Here is a 26,292-nt window from a genome sequence, read left to right on the forward strand (position 1 = left end):
ATCAGTGAGGAAGATACAAGTATAAATAAATACCTTCTCTCCCTGTGGGTATAATTCTATAAATAGCAGTAGTAATAATAATAAAAATTGCAAATAATAATAATTTTCAGTTCTGTAAGCTGTTCTTGAGTTATAAACAGTGAATACAGCCTTGGAAAAGACTTGCATTTTAAATACATGATATAACTGAATGCAGTTATATTCATTGTTCTTGCATTCTTCACTGGACTTTCAGAATGTCATGTTAACCAGCAAGCTAAAATATGATTTCTATAGCAGAAATATTGCTGGACATGAAATTTCAAAAAAAAAAAAACAACAAACCGTGGGGCTAAACTGCTGTTGTTTTTATGCTGATGCTCTTAGGACTGTGAAACAACGTGGGAAGCCTAGAAACAGGGTTTCGTGAAGCACGGATAAGGTGCGCTGGATCAGAAAGGAGGCAATTGGCAGAAAACTGTGAAAGAAAATATTCATCCTGTTATTTCTGAGTGGTCAGTGAGAAGGGGGAGGGGGTTAAAACCTTCCCATACTTTCTGTAGTCTGTCCTTGAAGAAAGTTCCTTTTTTTTTTTTGGTAGATATTTTCTAGCAGACTGAAATGTTAGTGGAGCTAACTTGCGAGGAATGCAAAGAGTGAGGAGTGAAACAATAGCTTTACTTAGAAGCAGAACTGCAAGTCAGAAGGGAAAATTCTCAAATTGTAGGGCTCCTTGTCCGTACTGAATTTCTAATAATCCATATTACTATTTTGATTTCTACTTTAAAAAGGAATGCTGGCATTCAAACTAATACTGACTTCTGTATACAGCCCTTAAATTTTTTTACAATAATATTAAAACCTATGCAGTGATTACATTTTTATTTTTAAAATATTTACTTTTTATTTTATGTTAATTATACAATTTAAAAAAAATAATTGTTTGAGCTATTCAAGTAAAAGATCTCAGTCAAAAATCTGCCTTATTGAATGGTTTTTTGGAAGGTTTGTCAGTTTCTTTTTTAAATTTTCTTCTCACACTCAAAGATATGCCTGGCATTTTGGAGAGAATAAGCATAGCCTTTAACCTAGTGACAGAAATCTTTGGAGAACACATTTACATATTAGAAGCCGTTTCTCCAGCTGCTCTTAAAACAACAAAAAAAATCTTTGCCCAATCAATTAAGCTGTTGAAAGCTTATTTTTTATATATTTCATTAACGTAGACTTCTGTACTATTTTACTGTCCATGAATGAATATTTAGGGCCTGTACTTTCCTTCCTGCCTCTGAAATGTTAATGGAAGAAAATTAGTCTGAGTATTATGTTTTATTTGGTTAGTCACAAGAAATTTTTCCAATTCTCAGGCTTCAGTGAGGAGGTGAGCAATTTGTAATTCACTTAGGTATGCTCTAGTAGTACGTACAGTAAAATAGTTAAAGGAGAGTAATTTTTTATGAGACCTTGAAAACTTTTTCTTTCTTTGTGTTTCTTGAAGCTAAATTTACATTAAATGATTTCTTCATTTTTTGGAGAACAACAAACTGTTTTTCTAGTGGCTGAAACAGAACTGAAATCAGAACAAAAGGAAGCTGTAGCTTTTTTTTTTTTAGTGTAGAAATGTTTTCATCCCAAGAAATGCTCTTACATAGGAAAGAAAACACTACTAAGTCTGACAGAAAGCCCAGAAAAGTTATTCCAATGCTATTTAAAAAAAATAATAATGCATAATTTGAACATAATTTAGCTGTTACCATTTGTGAAAGTTCAGTAACTGCTGAACCTTACTGTGTTGTGCTTTGAGGTCCCTTACATTGCAACTTACTGCTGCAACTCCTTATTTTGGACCAAAGGGCAGATATTTGAACTGGAAAGTATGTCTTCTGCTATCAGTAATACTTAAGACTTTTCTTTAAAGGCATATTTGTCCAATATGAATAACACTTCCTTTCTAAATTACCTATAACAATATTCTTTACCAAAAAGCACTAAGCACTGTGTTGAATAGTAGAGTAAGATTGGTAGCTGAAAGTTCCAACTGAAAGCTGTTAGCAGAAATATTTCTGCAAATGTTGTGTCTATGAAAATATATTAATGCTCGGTTTTCTCAGTGTTACTTTTAATTTTGGCAATACTATAATAGAAACGCAAAATAGCTTTGCATGGACCTGCAAGGAAGTTTCTGGTGCTGAAAAAGATTAGCATTTGATAATCTGTATCTTTATGTTGGTATTTGATAACCTGGAGTGTGTGATTGTGTTTTTCTTAACACTGAAGCTCAGATGCCTTTTCGTTGCATACTAAAACAGATTAGATGAAGTCTTTTCGGCAGTGGCTCAAGATAATCTGTTTTACTGAATGCTGAACCTGCACTGGAGAACTCAAGGTCACTTATTGCATGATCGTTTGCAGGGTAATACACACAGAAATTTCCACAAAACCACTTCAGTAAGGTCACAAAGAGAGTATGTCTGATTTTTGAGGCCCCTATTGTTACCATTTGCCCAGCAGCTTTGCTCTTCAATCCAGCCCTGCAGGCTATTTATACACCTTGTTGCTTTTCCTTAAATGGCATCCCTGAAACCTGTCTTCTTTCTGTCCACACCAAAACTCCAGTTTAAATCCTTATTTTTCTCACTTCTCAACTCCTGCAGTGTTCTTTTGTCTTGCCTTGTACCTTTAAAACTTGCTTCTCTCATGTGGATTTATCCATTGTTTATAAAAGTCACCTTTGCTCGTTTTTCTAACCTTTCCTTTAAATTGTCTCTACCCCTCAGGAGCTTCTCTTCAAATGAGGTACAAACTAGTTCTACCTTTAGCTCTACAGGCTGCTCATGATAGAGCCACAATCCACCTACCTGGCTTAATTTCCCACAGTTTGTTCAGTTACCTGTTCCTGCTCTCAGTGCCCCTAACCAAAAATCCCTCTGCTCTTTCTCAGCTGTTCTGCTTGGTCCTTACAACACGGGAGCAGCTGCAATCATCTCTTCCCCCACATCTCCTCTTAGCCTGACCTTCCCAGCTCCACAGTAACCTCTAGTGACTTTCTCCTTTTTCCTTTCTTCTCTGCCCATCGATTTTAAATTCCTGAAAAAAAGGGGGAAATATAATGAAGCTGTTCCAGTTCCTTACGCAAGGAGTGTTTGTACAGCGATTTATGGAGTTAGGGCCCCAAATACTGCTCCAGCAGGACTAGTTAACGCCTGCTGGATTATCTGTTTATCAGCCCACAGCAGCAAACATACATGACTAACACTGCTTTACAGGAGTATTTTTTGAACATTCCTTTTGCATTTTTTTTGTTGACCATTCTGCCTCTCAGTATAAGTCAGTAGCATCTCTGGTTTTGGTTTGGTTTTTTGGGTTTTTTTTAAACCTTCTAAAAAAGTGCACGTATTTACATGCTTTGTGTGTAAAGAAAAGCCATCATTTTCCCCACACATCCGGGCTTGATTTAATAAAAAGGCACATAAATAACAAATTTTATTCCCTCTTTTGTTATTTTTCACAGAACCTTTTGCTATAATTTTCTTTTTAAGCCTTTAAAAATAAACTGCAGACAAGTTCATCTATTTCAGTCGTAACTGAACTACCAAATTAGTAAAGACACTATAGTCCTGAGATCTACATTTGCTGATTTTATATGATTCTGTCAACATTCCATTTTGATACTGTCCTCAACCGCAATCAGAAAAGCTCCAAATGTTGGTTTTGCACTTTCAAGATTAAGCTGTCAACTAAGGGAGCTGATTACCTCTGAAGTATTTTTCAAACACTAAACTATCATTGTCCTTCATTTTGAACACTTTTGAAAACTGGTGTGTGGAGTAAGTAGAAAGAGCCTTCCAAAGGCAGGGAGTTGGGTTTTTGTTGTTTTTTTTTTCCTCCGTCATGTTCATGTGGTATGTTCTTAACAAGTTACAGTTTACAAATTCTCATTCTTACTGAAGAGGATGTATATACACTTAACTTCTATGTGTTTATATGCGTTGTGAGTATAAATGTTCCAGAGGCAGGAAAAATCATACCAGACAGATGGCAAGTAGTGAGGGTTTGTTTTTCTGGCTGGAATATCACAGTGTGAGGTTATGTAAACTGAAGATCAAGAACATGTTTTGGCTCATAGGGCTAATTCCTGTTTTAGAACTTATACTAAAACACTTGATTCTTGCACTGAAGTCTGTTTTGGAGAGAGGCTTGTCTGAAACATTCTTGGACAGAAGGAAGGAAGGAGAGACAGAGTGAGGTGGGGGTGATACAGACAATGATAGTTTAGTGTTTGAAACTACTTCAGAGGTAATCAGCTCCCTTAGTTGAGAGCTTAATCTTGAAAGTGCAAAAACCAACATTTGGAGCTTTTCTGATTGCGGTTGAGGACAGTATCAAAATGGAATTTTGATAAAATCATATAAAATCAGCAAATGTGGATCTCAGGACTATAATTTCTTTACTAATTTGGTAGTTCAGTTACGACTGAAATAGATGAATTTGTCTGCAGTTTATTTTTAAAGGCTTAAAATGAAAGTTATAGCAACAGGTTCTGTGAAAAATGACAAAAGAGGGAGTAAAATTTGTTATTTATGTGTCTTTTTTTCTCTCATGCGTGTATTTATGCAGTTAGTTACTGAAACTGTTACAAAAAAGTAACTAGGTTTGAGATGTGTTTTATTTCCCTTTTGATGGCTCAAAGTTGTTTTTTGGTGTTTTTTTTTAATCAATTACTGTCAAATCTCTAATTCTTTATGCGAGATATCTGGTCTGTGCACTACGTCCCACGTTACCTACTAATCCTGTTTGTAGCGAAGTGCTGTGGTGTAGCTGATTCAAGGGCACATGTCAATCACACCAGGCTTTATTCTCTCTACTGCTATTTAAAGCTGCCCTTGTTCTACATGCAGATATGCTGAAAGTATTTAAAGGTAAACATATACATATTTCCAGACAGTCTACATCATTTATAGTCTTTATTTTTTAAGCTTTTCTTTATTGTACTTTATTTTAGCACAGATAACTAATATATTGACTAGATAACAGCTTTAACTACACCTGTTTGAGTAGCTGCTAGTCAGTGCCAAGCTATCTTCCAGGATCAGGTTGCACTAATTGTTACTTGTATTATAATTCAAGTATTAATATGTTGTTACTAATCTGTTTAGCCACCTTATGGTGTTACTAGTTTTTATTTAATTTACGTTTGGTAACTAGTGTTATTTAGTAAACTAAGGGTCCAGAGGAAGAACTCTTCATTCAGTACAACTTTGTAAGGATTCTTATCTCATTTTTTCCAGCTCTCTAGAGGAAGTGGAATGCAAGCAGGCCCCAATCAGTAGAGCACTTAAAGTATATCTTGTCTTATTGTTTAAAGTTAAGCATATGTCTGTTAATTTAGGTTCTTAAGCTGTGTGCTGTGTGCAGCTGGGTTTGCAGCAGCCAGGCACATTCCTGAGCAGTTTCACTGGAGTCTGTAGAATTCTGTTCTGCCCTGAAATTCAGATGAAGACCAGGATTGCTATGCTGTCCATGCAGAGCTTGCCTCTGTCAGATATGCTAGTCTCCATTCTGAATACAGAATCCAAACGTTAGTTGAAATCAGATACATATATTTGCATCTTCTGATGTTTATTTCACTGAGGATCACCAGTTGTATTACTGGTTCTGTCTTTCTGTTAATTCCAGGGATAGAAAGGTATCAATCTTTGTTTTCTAATACTGTCTTCATACATGAAGGTGGAATTACCAACTGCTAGGCAATATGGTGTTCTTTCAGTGGCAGAACAAACAAAATTGTGTGTTCCATTTGTCAGTCTGTCTCACTTGCTTTACAATGTCACCGTCTCTGAAGCGTAATATACTGACTAAAGAAAAACCTTTTCAGCAATCTTGTGGTTAAAATCTTACTTTGAAGACAATGTGTTGGATTATCCCATACCCTTGTGCTGTGTGCAGCAAAATAGTCTGTGTGCTAGCATACTAAACCTTCTACTCTTAATGTAATAAATTAGGAAATTGTATAAAGCAGCAGGTTTCAGGAGCTGAGCAACAGTTGCTGGTTATTCTTGTCGCTTTTCATCACCGCATGTGCTGATATCTGCTCTTCTACAACGAGATGCGTGGTGGGAAAGCCAAGAAGGTGGCAGTGAACCACCTTGGAAAGAATCAAAAGATAGGGCTAGTAATGCACTTGTGTAAACATCTTGCTTTAAGGACCCACTGATTTTAGTAGATTTACACAGATGTAGGATAACTGAGGCTAAAGGGATAAGTTCACTTACTTTTGAGACTCCTCTCTTGAGTCTGGTGAGAAGACTTTTCTGCCTGACCTGCTTATGGAGGCATCTGGCATAGGAAAGTTATTACAGTAGCTAATTCTAGATATGCAAGCCTCAAAGTTAACCTTATACTTCCTTCTCTTGCAAATATGACATTGCATTTTGAATCTTCTCTGCATCACAATGAGTTAATGTCCCGTCACACCGAATGTGGTTGAACAGGCATTCCGTTGTCACCAGAAAGTGTCTGTGTGAAAATAGCAGTAGGGCGCACTTGTATTTAGGATGTGAAGAACTAAGAAAAGGCGGTGACGTTCGAATCTGATGACTAAGGTATCTGGCAGCCTTCACAGTGCTGTCCTCTAAATCCCCAGTGGACAGCATATGCTTTAAAATAAGCAGCACTGGAATTCAAATAGACTTTGGGGTGGACAAATTAGATGTGATGCTTTCTGAACTACAGGAGAATGGAGTGTCCCTATGAAGAGGAAACAGTGACAACTTTGTGTTGCACATCCATCTAAATAGACTGTCCAGATCTAATACAAGTACAGAAACTGGTATCAAAACTATTAGATTTGAAAACAGGAGGGTGGCCAGAAATCAAATTCTTCTGTAAAGGATAGGAATTTGAGTCTTAAAATTACGGAGCTTTCTAGGTGCATCCTGTAAGACTTCATGTAATACATTAGTAGCTCCTTTGTAAGACTGATGACTTTTTTAATGAATATTCAGTCAACACTCTCAGAGTTACGACTATTCATAAACATAAATAAACTGCTTTCAGATGCTCCGGCAGCTGTGGTGACAAACCACGGCGCTGCTTGTGACTAGCTGGAAGACTGCGACACATTCGCTTAAACTGAGTTATGTAGTAATTCGTGCTTCTCTGCTCTCTGAACTTGATCATTGTAATTCCTCTGTCTAGGCGTGAAGCCACACATCGCAGGGGCCTGACGGACACGCCACAGGGGCTGTCTGTGTGGTAGCCTGGCAGCGTACTGGGACCCTGCTGCTCTCAGGGTACCCTGACTTTTCCTAAGTGCATTCCTCTGCAAGTTTTTCTCCTCTCCAGAGCCTATCCAGTCTCTCTTTTCTCATCTTGCTTTCCTGCTCCTGATGTATTGCTGCACTAAAGTTCCACTGAAGCGAAAGGGCTGGGGAGAATAGGAAACCATGGTTCTAACAGTGGCACTCAGAACTAAATTCCTTAACACCCAGTGAGTTCTGTGCCAGTGGGTAAGTGCTTTCTTTTTTTAATGGCTGCACGTCAGTGCCAGACTCCGTGCAAACTCGTGCCATGTTTCATTTCGGGTTGGAGGAAAGATAACATATAAACAGTTTTCAGAATTTAAACATTATGTGACAGTGAATACTTCCCAACTGAAAGCTAAAAAGTTAATTAGTTTGCAGTTTGATCTCTAAGGTTAGGTTTTGCTCCGGGAGGTTGATTTTGTGGTCTGTATTACCATGCAAACATACCAGAGCAAAGACAAATGAACATTCTAGCTCAGTGCTCTGTGAATAGATGTGAAAGTAGCTTTGTTCTGGCTTGGCTTTTTTAGCTTTCTTAGTTTCAAAGAGACAGTTGTTTGCAAAATCTTATAAAGTTAAGATTAATTCCACAAGCTTTAGCAATACTCCATATTCTTCCATTTTTTTCAATACCCTTAATCAAACTTTAGAACCACATGTGCATTTTAAGGCACTACAACCAAGAGTCTTGATGGCAATTACTGTTGTCAGTGTCACATCTGAAATTCTACTTTGTCCTCTTTACAAATATATATGCACCCAAAATAACTCCCTGGCTTCTCAAATAAGTAAAGTATATTTGAAGCTCACATACTCGCTGATATTTCTTTCCTGAAGGTATCAGAGTACATAAGGAGTAGGGATGACTGTACGAGCGGTTGCAGCCCCTGGTGGGTGAGTTCCACTTGCAGCTGTTCATTCCAGGATTCTCATTGTGCCACTGTCCCTTTTTATTTTTTCATGTTCTTGTGTCTAAGAATGTTCTCCTGGTACTTATATGGTATGTACTCCAGCTGTAAGTTAATTTTCACCCTAACATTTTCATAATGGTGTGCTCTCTGCACAGCGTGGGTATTGATAAGCACTTGCTTGGATAAGGGTATTTTAGGGTATTAGGGTGGTGGTGGCCAGAAAGTCAGAAATAGCTGACAAGGCTGTTTTGTTTTCTTTGGGGAGGCTGAGGTTTGTATGTACATATCACTTGCCAAAGGTATTATTTCACTCGGCATTACCAACGTTTTTTAAATAATATTTTTGTCATAACATGCACATTTTATGTCTTCTTTTGCAGTAGTGAGAAACTACTTCTAGTGAAAAAACAGATATTCTGAATTCAGCTAACATGTTAAAAACATACTGGCTATGTGACAGTTTGAGGCCCATTTTAGAGAACTTAGAATTATGACTTCTTCAGCAAATATAGATGTATTCAAAGTCTTATCTCCAGAGCTTCATGTCATCTGTAGCAGTCTGGTTGCAAACTCTGCGGAAGAACTCCTGATTCTGTGGTATTCTGGGCTTGAAACTCTGGTTACTTCATTTATACCAAATATTTTCTTGCTTTTATTCAGAATAAATCTTACTTATGTAGCATTATTCCCGCTTATATGTAATCAAGCGCATAGCCCACCGTTAAATACTTTGGGGTCAGTTTGGGGTTATGTTGTTGTCACTGAGCTATAAACTCACATGTAACAGCAAGAGCACACCAATTTTCAGACAATATCCAAAGGCTTTGAGTCTTGTGTAGCTGGGGATTCCCTGTGAGGAGACATTCCTGGATCATGAAGAAGTTGATATATGAGACTACTTGACAGCTGCACTTTGCATATGGAAGAGTTGGGTCCTTACCTTAACATCTTCATTAAAGCCATCAGCAAGATATTTTTAAGTATCACCCCACGCTTTACTCTCATAGGAGTTTGTAATTTGCATTTCTCCTTGTGGATATAGCTGTTTACTTCTCTTGAAATAAGTGTCGCATATTGCCTACAGACTGGGAAGTTTAGGAAAATAATTTCTTTGGATTGCACTTGAACTAGGAGCTAGAGGGTTTTTCTAGCAGTGAGATGTAGAAACTTTTGTTTTAATTGCAAATTTATTATGGAAAACAGCTTAGCCAAAAGGAGAGGTTCGGTGGAAAAATCTGCAAGCAGGCTATACGTCCCTGTACTCCCCTATTTTTAGCAGTATTATTGCAACTTCAGCAACTGCTTATGTGAAAAAGGGATATTAGGATAGCATTTAATGTAATAGTAGGAGGGAATTAATGAAAATGATGGACTAGAAATAATAAGGAAACATCATGTTGCCCGTCTGCTCTTACCAGACCTCAATTGCTTTACAGACCACAAGATGCTTTTCTGTTCCAGCTCTTCAGATTCCAGTATGTGATTGTTTCTCAACTAACTTGGACGCTGCTGTACTTTTCCTCTTGGTTTTAAGAGGTCAAAAGAAAGAACGAACTATTAAGAATTATCTGAAAAAATCACAGACTTCCATATGAGTATGGGTGAAATTGTGATTACATGTAGGGATCTGCCTAACTCAATCTAGTAAAATCTTTATCTAAACTTTTAATATTTTTTTTCCTTCAATGAATAGTCTCAAAGACAGATATTTATTGTTAAGTGTGAATTCTGAGCTGTCATTCCAAGCCCATAACTAATAAAACCATAACAACCACTGAAATAAGTTACGTGGAACTGTAGCATTTCATTTGATGAGTAAACCGTTCCAGTGTATTGGCACTTGGCCACTGTGCTGTGTAATAGTGTTTTTTACGAAGCGTTGCTGTAGCAACAGGTCTGGATGACATTGGGTAACTGGTTGCTGCCGACTGTTGGAAATAAACCAGACTTTTCGCAACACATGTGTAATGTCTGAAGGTAAAGTAACGCAAAAATAAACGCCTGCACTTTACTGAGGATGTAGTATGGGGCACATCAAGCCAGAGTCTGACTTACTGACTTATGGATTTAATCCTTCTGTGAAAGTGTTTCTGTGTAGTGAAAATGAAAGCGTCAGCGCTACTAGTACGTGAAACAGTTGAAATCTGAGAACAAAATAAAGGAAAATGGAGAGAAACTGTTGCAGATTATTTTAAACAAAAAATATCAGTTATTTTAAAGGCTCTAAGAATATTAGTACTATAGGAAATGCTTCTAGATGTGTTATTTCAGTGCAGAGGTTTTTTGGGGAAAGAGGATACAGTGAAGATTAAAAGCGTCACTAGGTTTCCTGAAGGGCGAGCAAGTGAAAAAAGGTTTGAGAGGTAGAAAGTGAAACAAATTCAAGTGAAGCTGAAACCTGTTCTTTTTATTAATGGATTTTTATTGAGAATATTATTTCTTGCTTACTGAAACATTGAGCATTTGTTTTATAACAGAGCCAAGTTAAACACTTAATAGAGTGTTTAGGTCAATATAGCCAAATAATATCTTTAGGTAGATAGATCTTCAGAAGTCTATCAAAGAGAAGACAAAGCTCCTGCGGGAATATTTATTCTTCTCTCTGTTTATTGCAGATGATGTCTGTAAGTCCCCGGTAATGCCAGCAAAATATGATCACCTGTTAGCAGGTCCTAGGAGAATTTACTTTCATAGTAGTACAGTGTTGTGTCTTCCAAATAAAGTACTGTGTTAAAGAATACATGAAACACATTTTCAAGACTTAAATGCAATTTTCTGATAGTCTAGTAACCAGTTTTGTTTGTTTGTTTGTTTGTTATTTTAAAGATAAAAATACAGACATTACTGTAAAGGATAGTACAGATGACTTCTGCCTTCGAGATACATTAAGTATTGCATCAACAGACTCCTTTGTTTCCACAGCTGAGGTAAGATTCTTGAAGATTGTTTCTTTAAAGATTGGTTGATCTATTTGAACAATGAACAGAAGAATCTTAAATTTTTGCTAACTATTGTAAGCAAAATTTATTTTATTATGTTGAAAATAAAAGCTTTTCTTGTTATTCGTAAGCAGCTTCCTAACAATTTAGGTAATGAAGTAAGGATCAATTTGTTTATTATCTTTTTTTTTTTAGCCTGATGCACTGCCAGAATGTTTCCTCAGCTCTTTCTAAAAAGAAGTTGATTTTAAGAAATATTTCAGATATTCATGAGTGAGGAATAATAGCCAGTTGAGACTATATTAGATTAGAATTGACATACTAGATTTTTTTATTCTAGACATGATGATGGCTGGTAGCTTCTTGCTTATCTATTTCTCTTGCCATTTTTATTCTTGCACTTGGAAAAAAGTGAAATGTTTCAGGCTAAGGGGTCCGAGGCTTTCCCAACTTGGATTTGTCTCAGCTAATGGGCAAACAGGCAGTTGTTCTTTTGTCCTGTGCTCCCTAGTTGCAGTGACAGGAAAAAAAAAAATAGCAACCTCCGTGTGCTTATAGAAGTGTTTAGAAAAGTTTTTTTTAAAATGTGAAATTCCTATGTGTGTGTATACTGCTGTGTGATTTTTGCCCTACTGGAGTCACTAGGAATTTCACCTTCTGGGAAATAACAAAGTAGCCGCACTTTTTGTGGTCGCCTCATGCTACAAGCTGTGTGTTGGCAGTCATTTATCTATCTTCTACATTGCATCCTGTCCCGAGGAGCAGAACTAAGTATTTTGTGTGACAGGTTTTAGAAACTGGAAGCTATTTTCATGTTTCAGTGCTGACACACATTCAAATCCAATTTAGTTCACTGCCATCAGGAGAGAGAACGGCAAAGGTGCAGGGAAACCTAAACCAAGACATACATGGATGGATGGATGGAAATTGATGGGGAAAGTGCTTAGGAGGCAACAGGAGTGTTGTGCTGTGTTATGCTAGAACAAAACATATGAAGATGCCTTTCAAGAATTGAACTGTACAAAACTGGGACGCTTGGCAGAGTTTAAATCACATGGCCTTTTGATGAGCTCCACAGGGTAGCGTCAGGGTGTGCCAAAAACTTCGTCTCGGCTATGGCTGGTAATCAAGAGGATGCTGAGGTTCGTGCACTTGGTTGTGCCAATCTGGACACCTACGATACACAGGTGCCTGAATCCTTAGAAAAACTATTTAGACAGTTGTCCAAGCCCATACAAACTTCTATTCCTAAACACACTCAGGCTCTCAGAAGCGCTGTAGAAGGGATGGTAAGCCCAACCATTTTCCTTAAGTTATTAATACTATATCCTGTGATAAATAATGGTATTTTCCTCCCTATTTGAGACTGTCTGCCATCAAGTTGTGTATCCTTTTCATATTCTTGCTATCTCTCCTGCTGGGTGATCAAAATAGCAACCACCTTTGGCAAGAGTACAGCGGTAAGTGTGCCAGCTAAAGGTCTCCACCCTCTCTTTCCTGGCTTCGTTTCAATCTTTCCAATAGAGGCACTTTCCTGCTCTCCCTCATAGTGAGCTTGATTGATGCCTCTCTGTTGTCAGTGCATATGCATTTATCATGTCGTGTTTTCATATCTTGACTAGAACAGAATCTGTAGTTCTATTATCAAAAAACCTTTGTTTGCCTTACTAAAATGTTAACATAGTCCAAAACTTAGATTTTTTTTAGACTCGTGAATAAATCCTTAGCTGCTCTTTCTTTATCAGTAATTCCTTTACTAAGATTGTCTTTTTCTCAGTTCAAATCTATTAAAACAATGCAGGACGGAGCAGGCTTTGGGAACAGGGAAAGAACACCAGTTTCTATATGCCTGTAATTATTTGTATATGGCACCAAAACCTTCAAAGTAACTTAAATGAAATTTTAATTGGAAATGCTCAAAAATAGCTCTGTCCCAGAGAGATACAGTTACCTTTTTCCTGGTTTCCAGGTAGATGTTTTAGTCCTTTCCTGAAACAGGGAATACCAGAGGGAATAATGTTTGCAAATAATATTAAGGTGTATTCCTAAGGCATTTGTAAGTGAGATGTTTAGTTTAGGGTTTTCCCCGTTTCATCACAAAAATTAGAGACATGCCCTCCTGTGTTCTGACTGCCTTCAGAAGTGTGACCGTAATCACCAACCTGAGCTGCTTGGACTTTATTGTTCTCATTCTGGTCCCTTCCTCCATGTTCATGTCATCTGTCCAATTTGATGTGGATTATTGTCTTATCTCAAAAACAAGTAGTACGACAGTCCTGTCATCCAGCATGCTTTGGGAAGGAAATTTTAAGGAGCTCTCTAGTGTAACAACTTTAGTGAGGTGTGGAGGTGCCTCGTATTTATAGTCTTAAAACATATAAGGAAAGAAGTAACCCCCAAAGGCTTCTGTTCTGCTAGCAGTTACGCTGTTCCTCTGAGGAACTCATACCTGAGGTGCCACTGACCACTGCCTACTCCTTTGGGCAGACTCAGAAGATTTCATGGTGTCCAGTGAAGCGTGATGCCTACTAATAAAGCTTCTCTCTTTTCCTATTATCATCAGCAGCTTTCCACCTCCCGATAAATGGTGGTGGTGGTGTAGGCAACAGAAAAGTTCTGGTCCCGTTTGAGAAACACCTCCTCTTCCCATGTCTGTTCTAATGAATTCCTCAAACTTTTGCTTCGTTTGCTTTGGGTTTTGGTTGGTTGTTTGGGGTTTGTTTGCTTTTTTTTTTTTTTTTTTTTTTTTGTCTTTTTAATCTGGGAAATTCCCTTCATACGTTAATATTTGTTAAGTGATTAAGTACTAGTTTTCAATGTGGCAATGAAGAGCAGTCAACAGGAACCAGATTCCTTCGATTCCATCCAAGGACAACTGTGGTTGCTTGCTGTATGGCTATGAATAGGAAAACTTAGGCCAACAAGCCATTAAATGGTGCTCTAAAAGCTTTAAAAGTAATAAAAAAATCTGAAGTTGATCCTTGTCCTCTAACAGAAACCTTAGCTATGTATGGTATTTGCATAGTATATTAAATGTTTCCACTTTTAGGACAGGGCGAAGTTTCTTCTAATAGCCAGTGTGTTCCTGTATGCTGACTGCTCATACTATACAGTTCTTAGTCCTTAGGAAACATGTAACATTTGTCACAAATTCCATATATTAGCTCTGAACTTCTTATTTTTTTATACCATAATACCTCCATGTAGGCAAAAGCCTGTTTATGAGATACAGCACATAGCCCAGGATTATTTCACCCAGCAAGGAGTACTACACCAATGCACACAACACAGTGAATCCACATTCTTTGTTACACTTAAAATTAGTAAGGTTGCAGCAATAATTCAGATAAAATCATGTTCTGAATGTGTGTTCCTCAAAGGAAACGTATCAGGTGTCATGTAATATGTACAAGTAAGTGTAGGAGTTGCAGAAAATGCATGAGCTTCCTGTTTTCTTACAGGTACTGGGAAGAATGCACCACTTTATTATTTCAGTTTATTAAAATACCATCTCAGATGTTTTAGTTAGTAATCACCATCACATCTTCCATCTCCCAAAACATGTTTCACATTCATCCTGCAGCTACTTATAGATTTTTTTTAAATCTTCTAAGGGATGAAGATATCCAGAGATAAGTGTCATCGTTGGCTTTTTTAATACAGGATAAGCATAGTTTCTCAGAATGTAAGGAATGCTGACTGTGGCAGTAAAATGACCTTTTTACTAGGGTAGCAAGGAAGAATTCCTAAAAGGTCTAGCATTGTTTATTTTTGTTACATTCATCTTGGTTGTTATTTTGGTGGTCAATAAGATCTTGATCCACAGCTGAGAATCTTCTCTATTTATTAAGAAACCACTTGTGAGTGGCAAGAGTACCGAGTCTGTTAGACCAAAGCAGTCTGGGAATCGCAGACTTATAAATTGTTGCAAGTTCCATAGGTTTTGTGCTTTACAACACTGGGTTCAGTATTCCCTACTTGCTAATGCAGGATTAAAGCTAAATTGTCCGAAGAAAACCGATCAGCATCTGAACAAAAACAATCTAAGTTGTCTTCAGCCCTCTGTATAGAGGCACAATTTATCACTATGAGCTTTGGAGTTCTGAAAATGTACATATTTCAACGTACTGAGGTAGCTGCAGGTCATCACAAGTGTCCTGTGCATGGGTCACCCATAACTTTTATCTCTCCCTTGAGGCTTGAGTGGATAGAGGTGAAGCATTAAGCTGCTACAGGGGGGTGCAGCTTTTCACCTCTTCTTCATGTAACCCCACATGACACCGAGGGAGCAGCAGACCGGTAGCGGCTGGCACGTCGGGTCCAGCGTTGTGAGCTGCTGCGTTACTCGCAGCTACCAGCACTTTGGGTAGCTTTCTCATCCTTTATGGTGTGTTGTTTCAAACCGGCAGTGGTTGGACAAAGAAATGTTGGCTACAGAGGGGCAGTAAAGGGCTCAAGGAGCTTCCAAGTGTCGTGTGATGACCATGTGGGGTGCTGGGGCTTCCTGATAAATCCTGAACCACTGCTGAGCACGGTTATGTGGTGCATAGGGGTACACAGTGGGGTAAAAAGCAGGTACCTGAATACGTATCGTATATGCATGCTCATTCAAATGATATAGGTATAGTGAACCATCTCATTTAAAAATAACCTTTCCCTCCGGCTTTTTCATCAAAGGTAACAAGTTCTTAGAGACTTTTACAACAAAAAGTTCATTTGCCTTTTGATGTCAGCTTGAGAAGCTCTTATGTAGAAAATGTTGTATGGAACGCATATGTCGTTACGCACTGTATATGGCTTGTCTGTTCTTCTAACAGCTGAACTTCGCTACGTTATTAATAATAATATAATGTAATGCTTGCAGTGGAAATTGTAGCCAGCCATTGTTTTGTGGATTAAATATGATGTATTGTGAACAGGAGTTCTCTGTGTTATTTATGTGATTTCTTAATGTGTTTTTGATTTTTCTTTCTCTAAAAACGTCTGTGAGTTCATGTGAATTTATATAATAACCATAGAATTAAAACTGCCGATAATGAAAAACTGTTTGGGAGCCTGTAGTAAAATGCTGGATGCTTGTGCTTCAAACAGTCTGCTTGGGGAACCAGCAGGCATATTGACCGGCAAAACAAAATCAGCAGTGGGAGGATGTTACTATTTCCAGCTTCCAAAAGATCTGCATGATGCAATCATTCTGTACTTCGTGTCCTGACATATTTTTTAACAACTTTGAGACCCATTAGATTTAACTATGCAAATGAAAAGCAAAACTAAGCTGCCTCCATTTTGTTAATTAAACTTTTGAAACTTGAAACCTGAAACTGTAGTTTTCAGATTTTAAAAGCTACAAATTTGTTAATAGTATGTTTTTTCTTTACTGTGGACTAGCTGAGAGTTGCCCCTTTATTTTAAGCAGATGCAGAAAAGGATACATCTTTCAGTAGAATATCAGGGCAACTTCTTTGTTTTATCTTTACAAAAATAATGCTAGCAAGCTCTTTAATGAACTTCAATTTTATTTTTTTTCAGCTTACAGAGCACAGAGCGATTCGTAATGCATATGGTCTAGATTCCCTTTGCCATTGCCCATTGTATGAAGAAGCTATGCACTTAGCAGAAGAGGGCAAAATTTATTCCCGAGTGTTAAGGTATTGATTTATGCCTACTTAATTATATCCAAGGAAAACAAGAATTAAAGTTAAATATACAATGTAGAACTAATTTTTTGGAAGTTACTTGCACTAGGTGTTTTTTCTAGGCATTAGAATTAGCTGAATTTTCTCGTGCTTCTTTTTTGAATGGTCTTTGAAAACTTTTCTGTTTTCTAAAGGACTGAGATGTTTGAATGTCTGGGAGACAGTGACTTCCTTGCAAAGCTTCACTGTATTCGACAAGCTTTTCAGGTAAATTGTCTTGTTATGTAAGTGGCATTGAAACTATCAGCGTGCTTACCTGTGCAAGCACTTTCGTAACACGTTCTGTACTTAAATATTTTCCGGTTGCTTTTACACTCCTGTAATACTAAAATGGGTCGTACCCAATGCTGTGATTAGCTTTGGAACCTTTGCACCAAAGGCTTATTGGGAACTTGCCTACTATACTCTAGTGGTTATAATTGTATTAAATTTGACTGAAGTGTTTAAGGTCCAATTAATATAACCTGTGAATGTCTATATTTTCTGAAACCTTTTCTAGATAATTCTTTCAGAAACAGCAAACAGAATATTTCTTGCTGAAAGTGGAAGAAAAATTTTGTCTGCTTTAATTGTGAGAGCACGAAAGGTAAAAGACTTTACCTAATGTTTTATTGTTAACGTAAGTTCTACCAGAATTCACTTTCGAGGGTAAATAGACCATCTCTGTTAGCAAGTTTGCTTGACATTCATTGCTTTTACTTTACAGAATCCAAAGAAATTTGAAGATGTCTTTGATGAAATGATAAATTTTTTGGAACAAACAGATCACTGGGATAATACTGAAATGGAACTTGCTGCTAGAGGAGTGAGTCTGAGTTTCTGTAAAGTGCTTGTACCTTTAATTACACAAACCATAGCATCTAAAATTTTTAAAGTTCAGAATTGTGGGAAAGGCAACTCTTTTTTGTTCACATGGCTGACTTAGAGAAATGGCATCCACTGCCACAGTTTAGTAACGGAAAGCACATAGTATTTTTTTTATTCTTCTTTACTGGCAAAGTATCTTTTATGTTCATTAACAGCGATTATACATTTGCACGTTAATACACAGTTGGTGCATGCTGAATTCCACTGCTGAAAGAGAAACTAGGTTACTTAGATCATGTTCTATGATTCTACGTTCTAATTTAATATAGGTGAAAAACCTGAATTTTTATGATGTTGTTCTGGACTTCATATTGATGGACTCATTTGAAGATTTAGAAAATCCACCCATATCTATACAGAATGTAGTAAATAACCGCTGGCTAAATTCCTCTTTTAAAGAAACAGTAAGTATTTACGTGTAATTTTCATAAACATTAATCACTGTTCTGTAGCACGTTATGATCAGTATAAGGTTGCTGTGAGCATTCTGATACAAAATTTCTGTATATGCCGAAACTGTTCTTCTGGTGATCTGTGCTTTGTGTTCTAAAACACAAGAATAAAAAACAAGAAAACAAGAATAAATCCAGCAACTGCAGGATAAGGACTGTGCATATTGTCTTGATAATAGCAGTAATTTTGAAGGAAAGAAGCTACACTGTCCTTCGATGTAAAGTCTAATTTGACTTCCAATATAACTGAATATGTACCTGCAATATTCTTTAGCAATAATAAACAGATTGCATTATCAGGTTTTTCCTAATAGCAGTTTAAAAGCTACAAGTCTGGGACCAAAACTATGCAGAATGATTGAATGCATTGGAGAAAATACTTTAACTTGTCCTGCAAAAATTTGTTTTCTCTGAGGAAGCAGAATTTTAGAAGAGAAGTTTGTTAGCCACATCTTAGATACCAGGTACAGGTTTTGGTTCATATACCAGAAATTTAGCAATAAGGCACAAAGTTGCAAGCAAACAAAAGTAAATTAATACAAAACAGGCATTCAAATGTTGATAAGGTTTCACACTTTTTGAGATGTGCCAGTTTATCTGTCCAATAGACCTCACTGCTGTGTTGCAGACATGCAGGCTGCTGCCATGCTCAGCTGGCAGACACTGCTGTCAGGCCATCCATTTATCTCTATAAACTGCCAGTTTTCCTTTTATTTTTTTTTTTCAACCAAAGGAAATATTCCCTCTGGAGGGGGGAAAAAAAAAGGTAACGTGCATATATTTATTTCTGCAGTTCTGTGATGCCATTATGTTCTGTGAGTAGTAAATTATCTTGCAGCACTGAAGGAGAATCCGATGAGGATAGCTACGAGCTCTGAGGGGAAAAAGCGTAGTTCTGGTATCGGTATATTGTATTTCACAGGTCCATATTTGGACAAAATTCCGTAGCTGAATCTTAAGCTATTGCAAGAATGTTTTTGCTAAAATGAAGTAAGACGTTTCAATGTGTTCACGTGCTACTTAATATCTAAAATAGTTACTTATTTCTGAATGCACCCTTTGGTACAGGAGAAACAGGTCCTCAGTTGAACTCAGTGTGTGTAGTTAACCATTGCAACTGTAAAATCAGTCGTGATGAAAAATTGCATTTGAATTAAAGACGATGTTGCAAAGTAAGGTCTGAAAATAACAGACATAAACTACATATAAAATTAGGTATTTGTATCAGATGGTATTTTATAGTTTTAAAATTTGTGTTATCTCAAGATTGAAACTGAAGAAAATGTGAATCCCCAAAATACAGTATTCTGCAGATCACTTCTTTTGAGAGGAAAAATGTTTTTTCTCATAGTGAAGTTACACAGGATTTGGGGCTTTTTTTTACATTTAGGCTGTGGCTTCAAGCTGTTGGTCAGTACTGAAGCAGAAAAGACAGCAAATGAAGGTAAGTTGCATTGTAAATTATGTGGACCAAAGTTACTGATCGGCTCCTAAGAATTCAAAGTTCTGTAGCTTTGGCAAAATAAATTACAGATCAACCCTTAATTATGCAGACATGTTAGTTTAGACAAGAGGCTGCCAATTGTAGAAGTTTAATTCATGGGGCCCTAATACCAGTTTTTTAGCTAAATGTCTTACCTGAAAGATTTGCAACCTAGTTTAAGTCCAGTCCGACGCTGTTCTTTTATAAAGGGATTAAATTCTGAAACAGATGTTCCTTTGTATACTGAAGTCTAAATATTTATAAGTTTGTAAATGTGAGAATAACTTCACTCCTCGGTAGTAGTTTCATCAGTGCCGCTGAACTCCTAGTTTAGGTCCAGTCAGCAGCGGTGACAGTATTTCCTCTCACTTATGGTCCTGCACACGTACCTCGGATTTCTGCAGACCAAGGCCATTAATCCTGCATCTCCTCTGCTCATGGCAGGATTCTCAGCCCCAGCTCCCGGCATCATCTCCACAGCTAAATAAAATTCAGGCCTGTCCCTCTCCTGGCCTGAAGTACCATCCTCCTCACCAGCCCCAGAACTCTGTTGCAGCCTCCTTCACCCTCCTTCTACACCCAGACCTCTCGGTCAAGGGACTCTGCAGATTTCGGAGCAGAACTCCCCTGTGCCAGCAGGTCCTCACTTCCACCCCTGGAGGGCTTTGTTAGACCTCAGAGGCAAACACCCATCTCGGTGGTTGCTGGCCCAAAAGCAGGGCCGAGGTTTGCTGCTTGACGTCCATAGCCCTTAGAAGGGGTCGTGCCTGTACTGCAGGTGAGGAGTCTTTGCTCGGGTGGTTGGCACTTTCTCCGATTCTAAAAATAGCTATTTACTAACTGCTAAAGACGTATTTCATAGTTCAAAATTAAAAAAATTGACACTCTGGAAAAGGTCCTCAGCTACCATTATGTTTTAAGGTTTGAGATGTTACATCCCTGTGTCAATATGGTTGGCTATTTTGTATAAATAGACCTTTCCGACGCTGTTCTTTTATAAAGGGATTAAATTCTGAAACAGATGTTCCTTTGTATACTGAAGTCTAAATATTTATAAGTTTGTAAATGTGAGAATAACTTCACTCCTCGGTAGTAGTTTCATCAGTGCCGCTGAACTCTTTCAAAAGTGGCTAAAGCACCATGAAATCTCTGTAAGGGAGAGATGAAGTGTACCACAAAGAATTAGACGAACTTATATTTACTTATGGACAGTTCTTCATGTGCTATTTTATGGTTTAATTTATTAATAATTTCTATTTTATTGTTTTATAAATTATGTTGTAAATTTATGTATTTTACGCACTTATAAACATATAAAATATGTACCTTTTTATCTGATGTATAAATTTTTACTATATCATATTTTATGAGTGCCCGTAGGCTGTAAAACAGGATGGACATTCACAGATAACTCAGCTTATTTTCTTTTGACTTAAAATACACCTTACAAGAATCCATCTTTTTTCTATTCAAAACTGTCCAGTTTCCTTAATTTTTTTTGCAAGTTTCAGCTATATGTAGTGTGTAGAGGTTCAGATGAGAATAACTGAATACAATTACCTGACCTGTCACGTGGAAATTGGAGTAGATTGTTCATGATCTTTCTGGACCCACGCCTATTAATCTCCAAGTATTTAAAATACAAAATACCACTGAGGTAAAAGCCTTTTCTGTGACACTTGGTACAGTTGCCTTATAACTTAAAGGAGTTCAAGTTCATCACAGAATCATAGAATGGCCCAGGCTGGAAGGGACCTTGGAGATCATTTTAATCCAGCCTCCCTGCCGCCAGGGACATCACCTCTCGACTAGATCAGGCAGCACGTGGGGACAGCCCTGTAGCAGTAGGTGTGTTAAGCTATTCTGAAGACTTATTTTGCTATAATAGAGATTTAGAGTAAATTTACTGTGTAACTTGTGTTTACATTTTTTTACATCGCCAGGTGCCTGATGGATTTTTTGCACATTTCTATGCTATATGTGAACATATTAGCCCTGTACTGGCGTGGGGATTTTTGGGCCCTAGAAATTCCCTTTATGACCTATGCTGCTTCTTCAAGGTTTGCAACTTTTTTTTTTTAAATACCACTTATTTTAATTTAAAAATAAAAATAAAAATCTTCCAGACTAAAACAAATTCTTTATAAGCATACATTTGCATTTTCCTAAGATTAAGAGTAACAGTAAGAAACGATGAAAATAAATATTTTCATATTAATTGTTTTTTAAGCCCAGAACTGTTGTGCAAGGCTATTTTAGTGCACTTCTGTTTAAGCACCAAAAGAATACATAAATGGATGGTGTTGATGGAAACATCTCAAAGAAATAGCCAGCATTGCTACTTTTTTTCTTCTTGTGAGTGACTGCAAGCTTTTCTTTCTTTTTTTTCCCCCCTCACTAGGATCAAGTGCTTTTCTTCCTCAAAGACATTTTCGATTTTGAAAAGGTGAGATACTCGACTATGGAGAGTTTGGCTGAAGATCTGATGCAATTACTGATCCGACACACGGAACTTTTAATGGCCTATCTTGGAGCGGATTCGCTGAGACACGTCAGTGCGTGCGTGAGCGGGCACGGGCACGTCGTGCCCAGTGGGCTCTTAGAGGCCAAAGTGCAGTAAGCTTAAAATCCGCGGCCAGAGAGGTGGAGCGCGCTTCGATGTGCTCCTTCCCACCTCTCTCTAGCGCTGAAGCTCTCGTTGCTGTCACTGAGCAAGCGTCTGAACATGCATCGTGTCGCTAAGGACGGAAAAAAGGACTCAGGGAGGTTAAATGTACGCGTGCGAAAAGAACTGGTGAGCAGAGTATTGTATATACCTAAATTAAATCCGCAGCTCAGCTGTCTCGGTATTTATACTTAATGTATCCCAAAGCTTTTTTTCTGTAATATTTGGGTAAAGTTTATTTATGAAATACTGTACTTTTGCACAGATAATTTGTAAGTGATGCTGATGGAGTCGTGTTCTTTCAAAGGCTCGTAGTACAAAGTCTCTTTGTACAGATTGCAGAGTCCCAAAATCGTTCTGTGTCTAGATCTAGAAGGTGTTTCGACTGGGGTGTAAGCACTCTCTGATTCATGTGACACTTGCAATAAAGTAATGACACTCACAAAATTGAACATGGTTCCACTGCCCTGAAATTCCATTTGCGTGGGTGTAAGCAGTCGGTTTGTACCGCAGTGTAAGAGCGATGCAGGCTTTGTTTGGGCAGGAATGACTGCCAGTGTGCATTTTTCACTTTGTTTTACGATATCTAAACATCATGAAGGTGTTCAAGAGCACTGGTTTGTATTAAAAAAGCTATGGCAGCTTCACCAATTAATTTAAACCTTTTCCTTTTTCTAAAACTGTTAGTACTTTATATGGGGGTCGTAGATAAACCAAGACCATTCTCAGTTCATATGTAGCATTTCAAAATATATTTTTAAATAAGGACATTTCATTAGATTTGTTAATCATGAAACAGACTCAAAGGCGGTGTTTTATAATTAAAAGCATTTCTGTCTTCCTCCCTTCCCTGTAGGAAAGTCAGGTGTCCATTTTTGAGGAAATTTAAGCAATTGTGGCCATCTATGTGCAGCGCAAAACTGTGGCTCAGGATACAGATCTCCGAACTGTAGACAGGAGCCCAGCACAGCGAGAAGGCATGAGGGAACTTGCAGTAATGATTTTTCCTGGGCTAGAGGTAATAAATAATGATGATCTATAATAATGATAATCTATAATCTTTGAGGTTCTGTAAACTGAAACAAACTTTCATAGTTAGCTTACGTTCTTAAACTGCCCTTGCTTACGCTTTGCCACACAAAGCCAGTCCACAAGTGTCAAGTAATACAGAGTAAGGAATTGTGGAGTAATTCTAAATATTCGGATACTTGAGAAGCATGTTGTTAAAATCAAGCTCATTGAAACAAACTTGGATTGGTAACGTTTCAACTTCTGTTGCAAATGCAACCCAAAACAATGGTATTTGAAAAGGAGGGCCTGCGCAATTCCATAGATTTTACCGAAGCCAACGTTCTTCTCCTTTGTTGTACTTGTTGGATAAACACAGAAATTATGAAAACGTGTCATATGGCTTGTGTGAAATGACAACTGATTGTAGTTTATTTAAAAAAAAAGTATACTTCTGTGTGTAATAAAGCAGAAATTCTAAATGCTGCTGTTGGCCTATTTGCACCATTCAAGTGACTGACCTTGGTGTCACGCTCCACGCTCTAGTTTTCTCTCTGCCAAGCATCCTTCAGTACGGGGATGTGAAAGGGTTTTGACCCATCTCACTCAGAGATACTTTAGAGCAGGTGAATATGTTTAAGCTATTTTGGCAGCTTTTTGCAAGACTATGAATGAAATTATATGGAACAATAAGGTGTCTCACGGAGTTCAGAATCAACAGGAGTAGCCGGAAATGGAAATAACAGCGAATGCACTACCTGGAGGTTGTAATGCATGAAAAGAAACTGCTGTGGTTTGTCTGGGCTAATAAAATGATATGAAATTAACTTTTTCACGGAAGTAAATGTATATTTGAGTGATTTTCATGTAATTTGTTAAAGCTCATGAAGAAAGTGCAACAATATTGCATGTGTTTCAGATAATTTAAAGCTTCAGATAATTTCAGCTTCTGTTGAAGCTGAAAGGATCTTTTTAAAGTGAAAATTGAAAGAGGTCTAATGAAAAACCCAAAATATTTAGAAAATGGGTAAGAACCTTGTAACACCTGGCTTAAACAAACGGATTCCTTTAAAACAGGAGCACTTCCAGGCACTCCTAGAACTCTCAAAAGTTCATAGAATCGAGCTAGAAATGGAACTGGTGTATTACAGTATCTGGTTCCTGTAAGATAACACCAAGGAATAGTTGATTCAGAAACAGTTAAGAAAGGAAGAAAGAGAGAGAGGAGAAGGGAGAAGAAGAGCGAGGAAGAAGGAAAAGCACAGGTACACGTGGGTACACTTTTGATTTCCTCTGGGTCTTTTTTGGACCTTTTCCCAAAAAGCACTCCTATATTCTGTCCCTCCTAACTCCAGAGACAGAGCTAGAAATGTAAATGGGCGGCAGCTGTCTCCTTGTGACACACAACTGGACTCAGTTCTCTTACAACCTAAGGCTCATACACCTTAGCTAGAAGGTGTATAAAGAATATTCACTGGTAACCAGCCGTACGGCTTGAGAGTTGCAGAAGTCTCCTGTCTGAAAACACAAGTGCCAGAGCTGCCCCAAAGCCACGACAGCAGATGGCAGTTCTACTGCAGCGAATTCACCACCAAGATCAGGATTTAGTTTATAATTTCTAAATTTTGAAATAGTTTTGAGTGTGACTTCCCATGCTAGTAAGAACAAGCTAAATTTAAAAGCCGTCGTCTTTTGCCATAACCATACTCCCAAGATCAGAATTGTTAAATGCGTAGAGATTATACAAGAATCAAATATTTATATCATTTGTAATTTAGTTGTAATAATAATCTCACTTTTAATGTGTTCTTAATGATTATTACACTTCACTTTTCTAGTCTTTGGTTTCTGTCAAACTAAACGTGTCAAATCAAATGTCAACAAGTGTATTTGTGAACTTTCTATTGCCTAAATGAACTGCAGCTGTGTATATTAAATAAAATATTTCAGTTGAACAACTGTTGCTCATATAACTCTAAAACTTGGATTTGCACGATTCTTGAAATCTATTTTTGAAATTTCTTGAAATTATTTAATACGGCAGGAGTTTTGATACCAGTTAGTCATCTTGAAATTGGAATTTGCTCCCTGAAATTCAACAAAAAACAACTATTACACAATTTATTATATACGGGGAAAAAACAATGGAATGGGAACAGCTCTGCAGCTGTCCAGTTTAAGCTGATTTTGTCAACCTGATTAATTTTGCTTTTATTAAATGGTCTGCAGCACTGACAAATTTTCAACACAGAGGCCAGTGATCCTCCAAAAAGCCAAATACTGGTGTTTCTAGTCCTGAAACTCAGCAAGTGATTCAGCCAGAGACTGAAGTGAAGAAGCCCCAACCCAGGGGTGGCTGCCCTGCCCTGCCCTGCCGGCGTGATGCAGGCAAAGCAGATGCAGGTGGTGACAGAGGCAGCAGTGGGTCAGCTGGGAGATCCCTGCCTGTGGTGCTAACGAGAATGGTTTAATTGCATTCATCTGTCTATGCCAACCCGTGGTCTCTTTTCTTGATTTTGGGAGACGAGTTTTTTTCAGTATTTCCAAATTGAACTGCTGTAGTGAGGTCTGGTCATGGAATAAGACTTCCTTTGTGGAGTAATGTAAGTAACAAAGTAAGGTGAAGTGCCTAATCCCTACTGCTGTCGAAGGTCAACGTGCATATGCTTTGATCTGCCCAAATTTGTTTTGTTACATGTGTTCATGTCCTGAAAAATTACTTTACTGAGAGTCAAAAGCCCTACCTTAACTGAAATCTCGTGCCTTTGCTTCAGGAAGGTAAGTACAGTTATTCGAAGGGTGGCACTGGGGGAAGGTTCCCACTCTATCCTTCAAAAGACAAACACATTTTGTGTTTTAACTTTGACGGCCGTTGTTCAGATTTGCAAAGCCAAAGGTCACGCGGTATCACCCGAAAATTTATAACGCAGCTGGAAGTTGGGCTCCAGCGTGGCAGACACGGTAGGAGAGAGATAGGAGGGAGAAAGT

At 37.8% G+C, this 26,292-nt stretch overlaps 1 protein-coding gene across 1 annotated transcript; it reads left to right on the plus strand.

Annotated features, from left to right (window-relative positions):
- The first annotated feature begins 10,218 nt into the window (after positions 1–10,218).
- FAM73A (family with sequence similarity 73, member A) lies at positions 10,219–22,251 on the plus strand. The gene is made up of 10 exons (XM_009870705.1): positions 10,219–10,318; positions 11,021–11,121; positions 16,663–16,781; positions 16,964–17,036; positions 17,329–17,415; positions 17,536–17,634; positions 17,966–18,100; positions 19,539–19,592; positions 21,575–21,691; positions 22,033–22,251. The coding sequence occupies exons 1-10, from the start codon at positions 10,219–10,221 to the stop codon at positions 22,249–22,251; spliced, it is 1,104 nt and encodes a 367-aa protein (XP_009869007.1).
- Positions 22,252–26,292: the final 4,041 nt, after the last annotated feature.

Source organism: Apaloderma vittatum, unplaced genomic scaffold (assembly GCF_000703405.1).
Source record: "Apaloderma vittatum isolate BGI_N311 unplaced genomic scaffold, ASM70340v1 scaffold18360, whole genome shotgun sequence".
NCBI classification, from domain to species: domain Eukaryota; kingdom Metazoa; phylum Chordata; class Aves; order Trogoniformes; family Trogonidae; genus Apaloderma; species Apaloderma vittatum.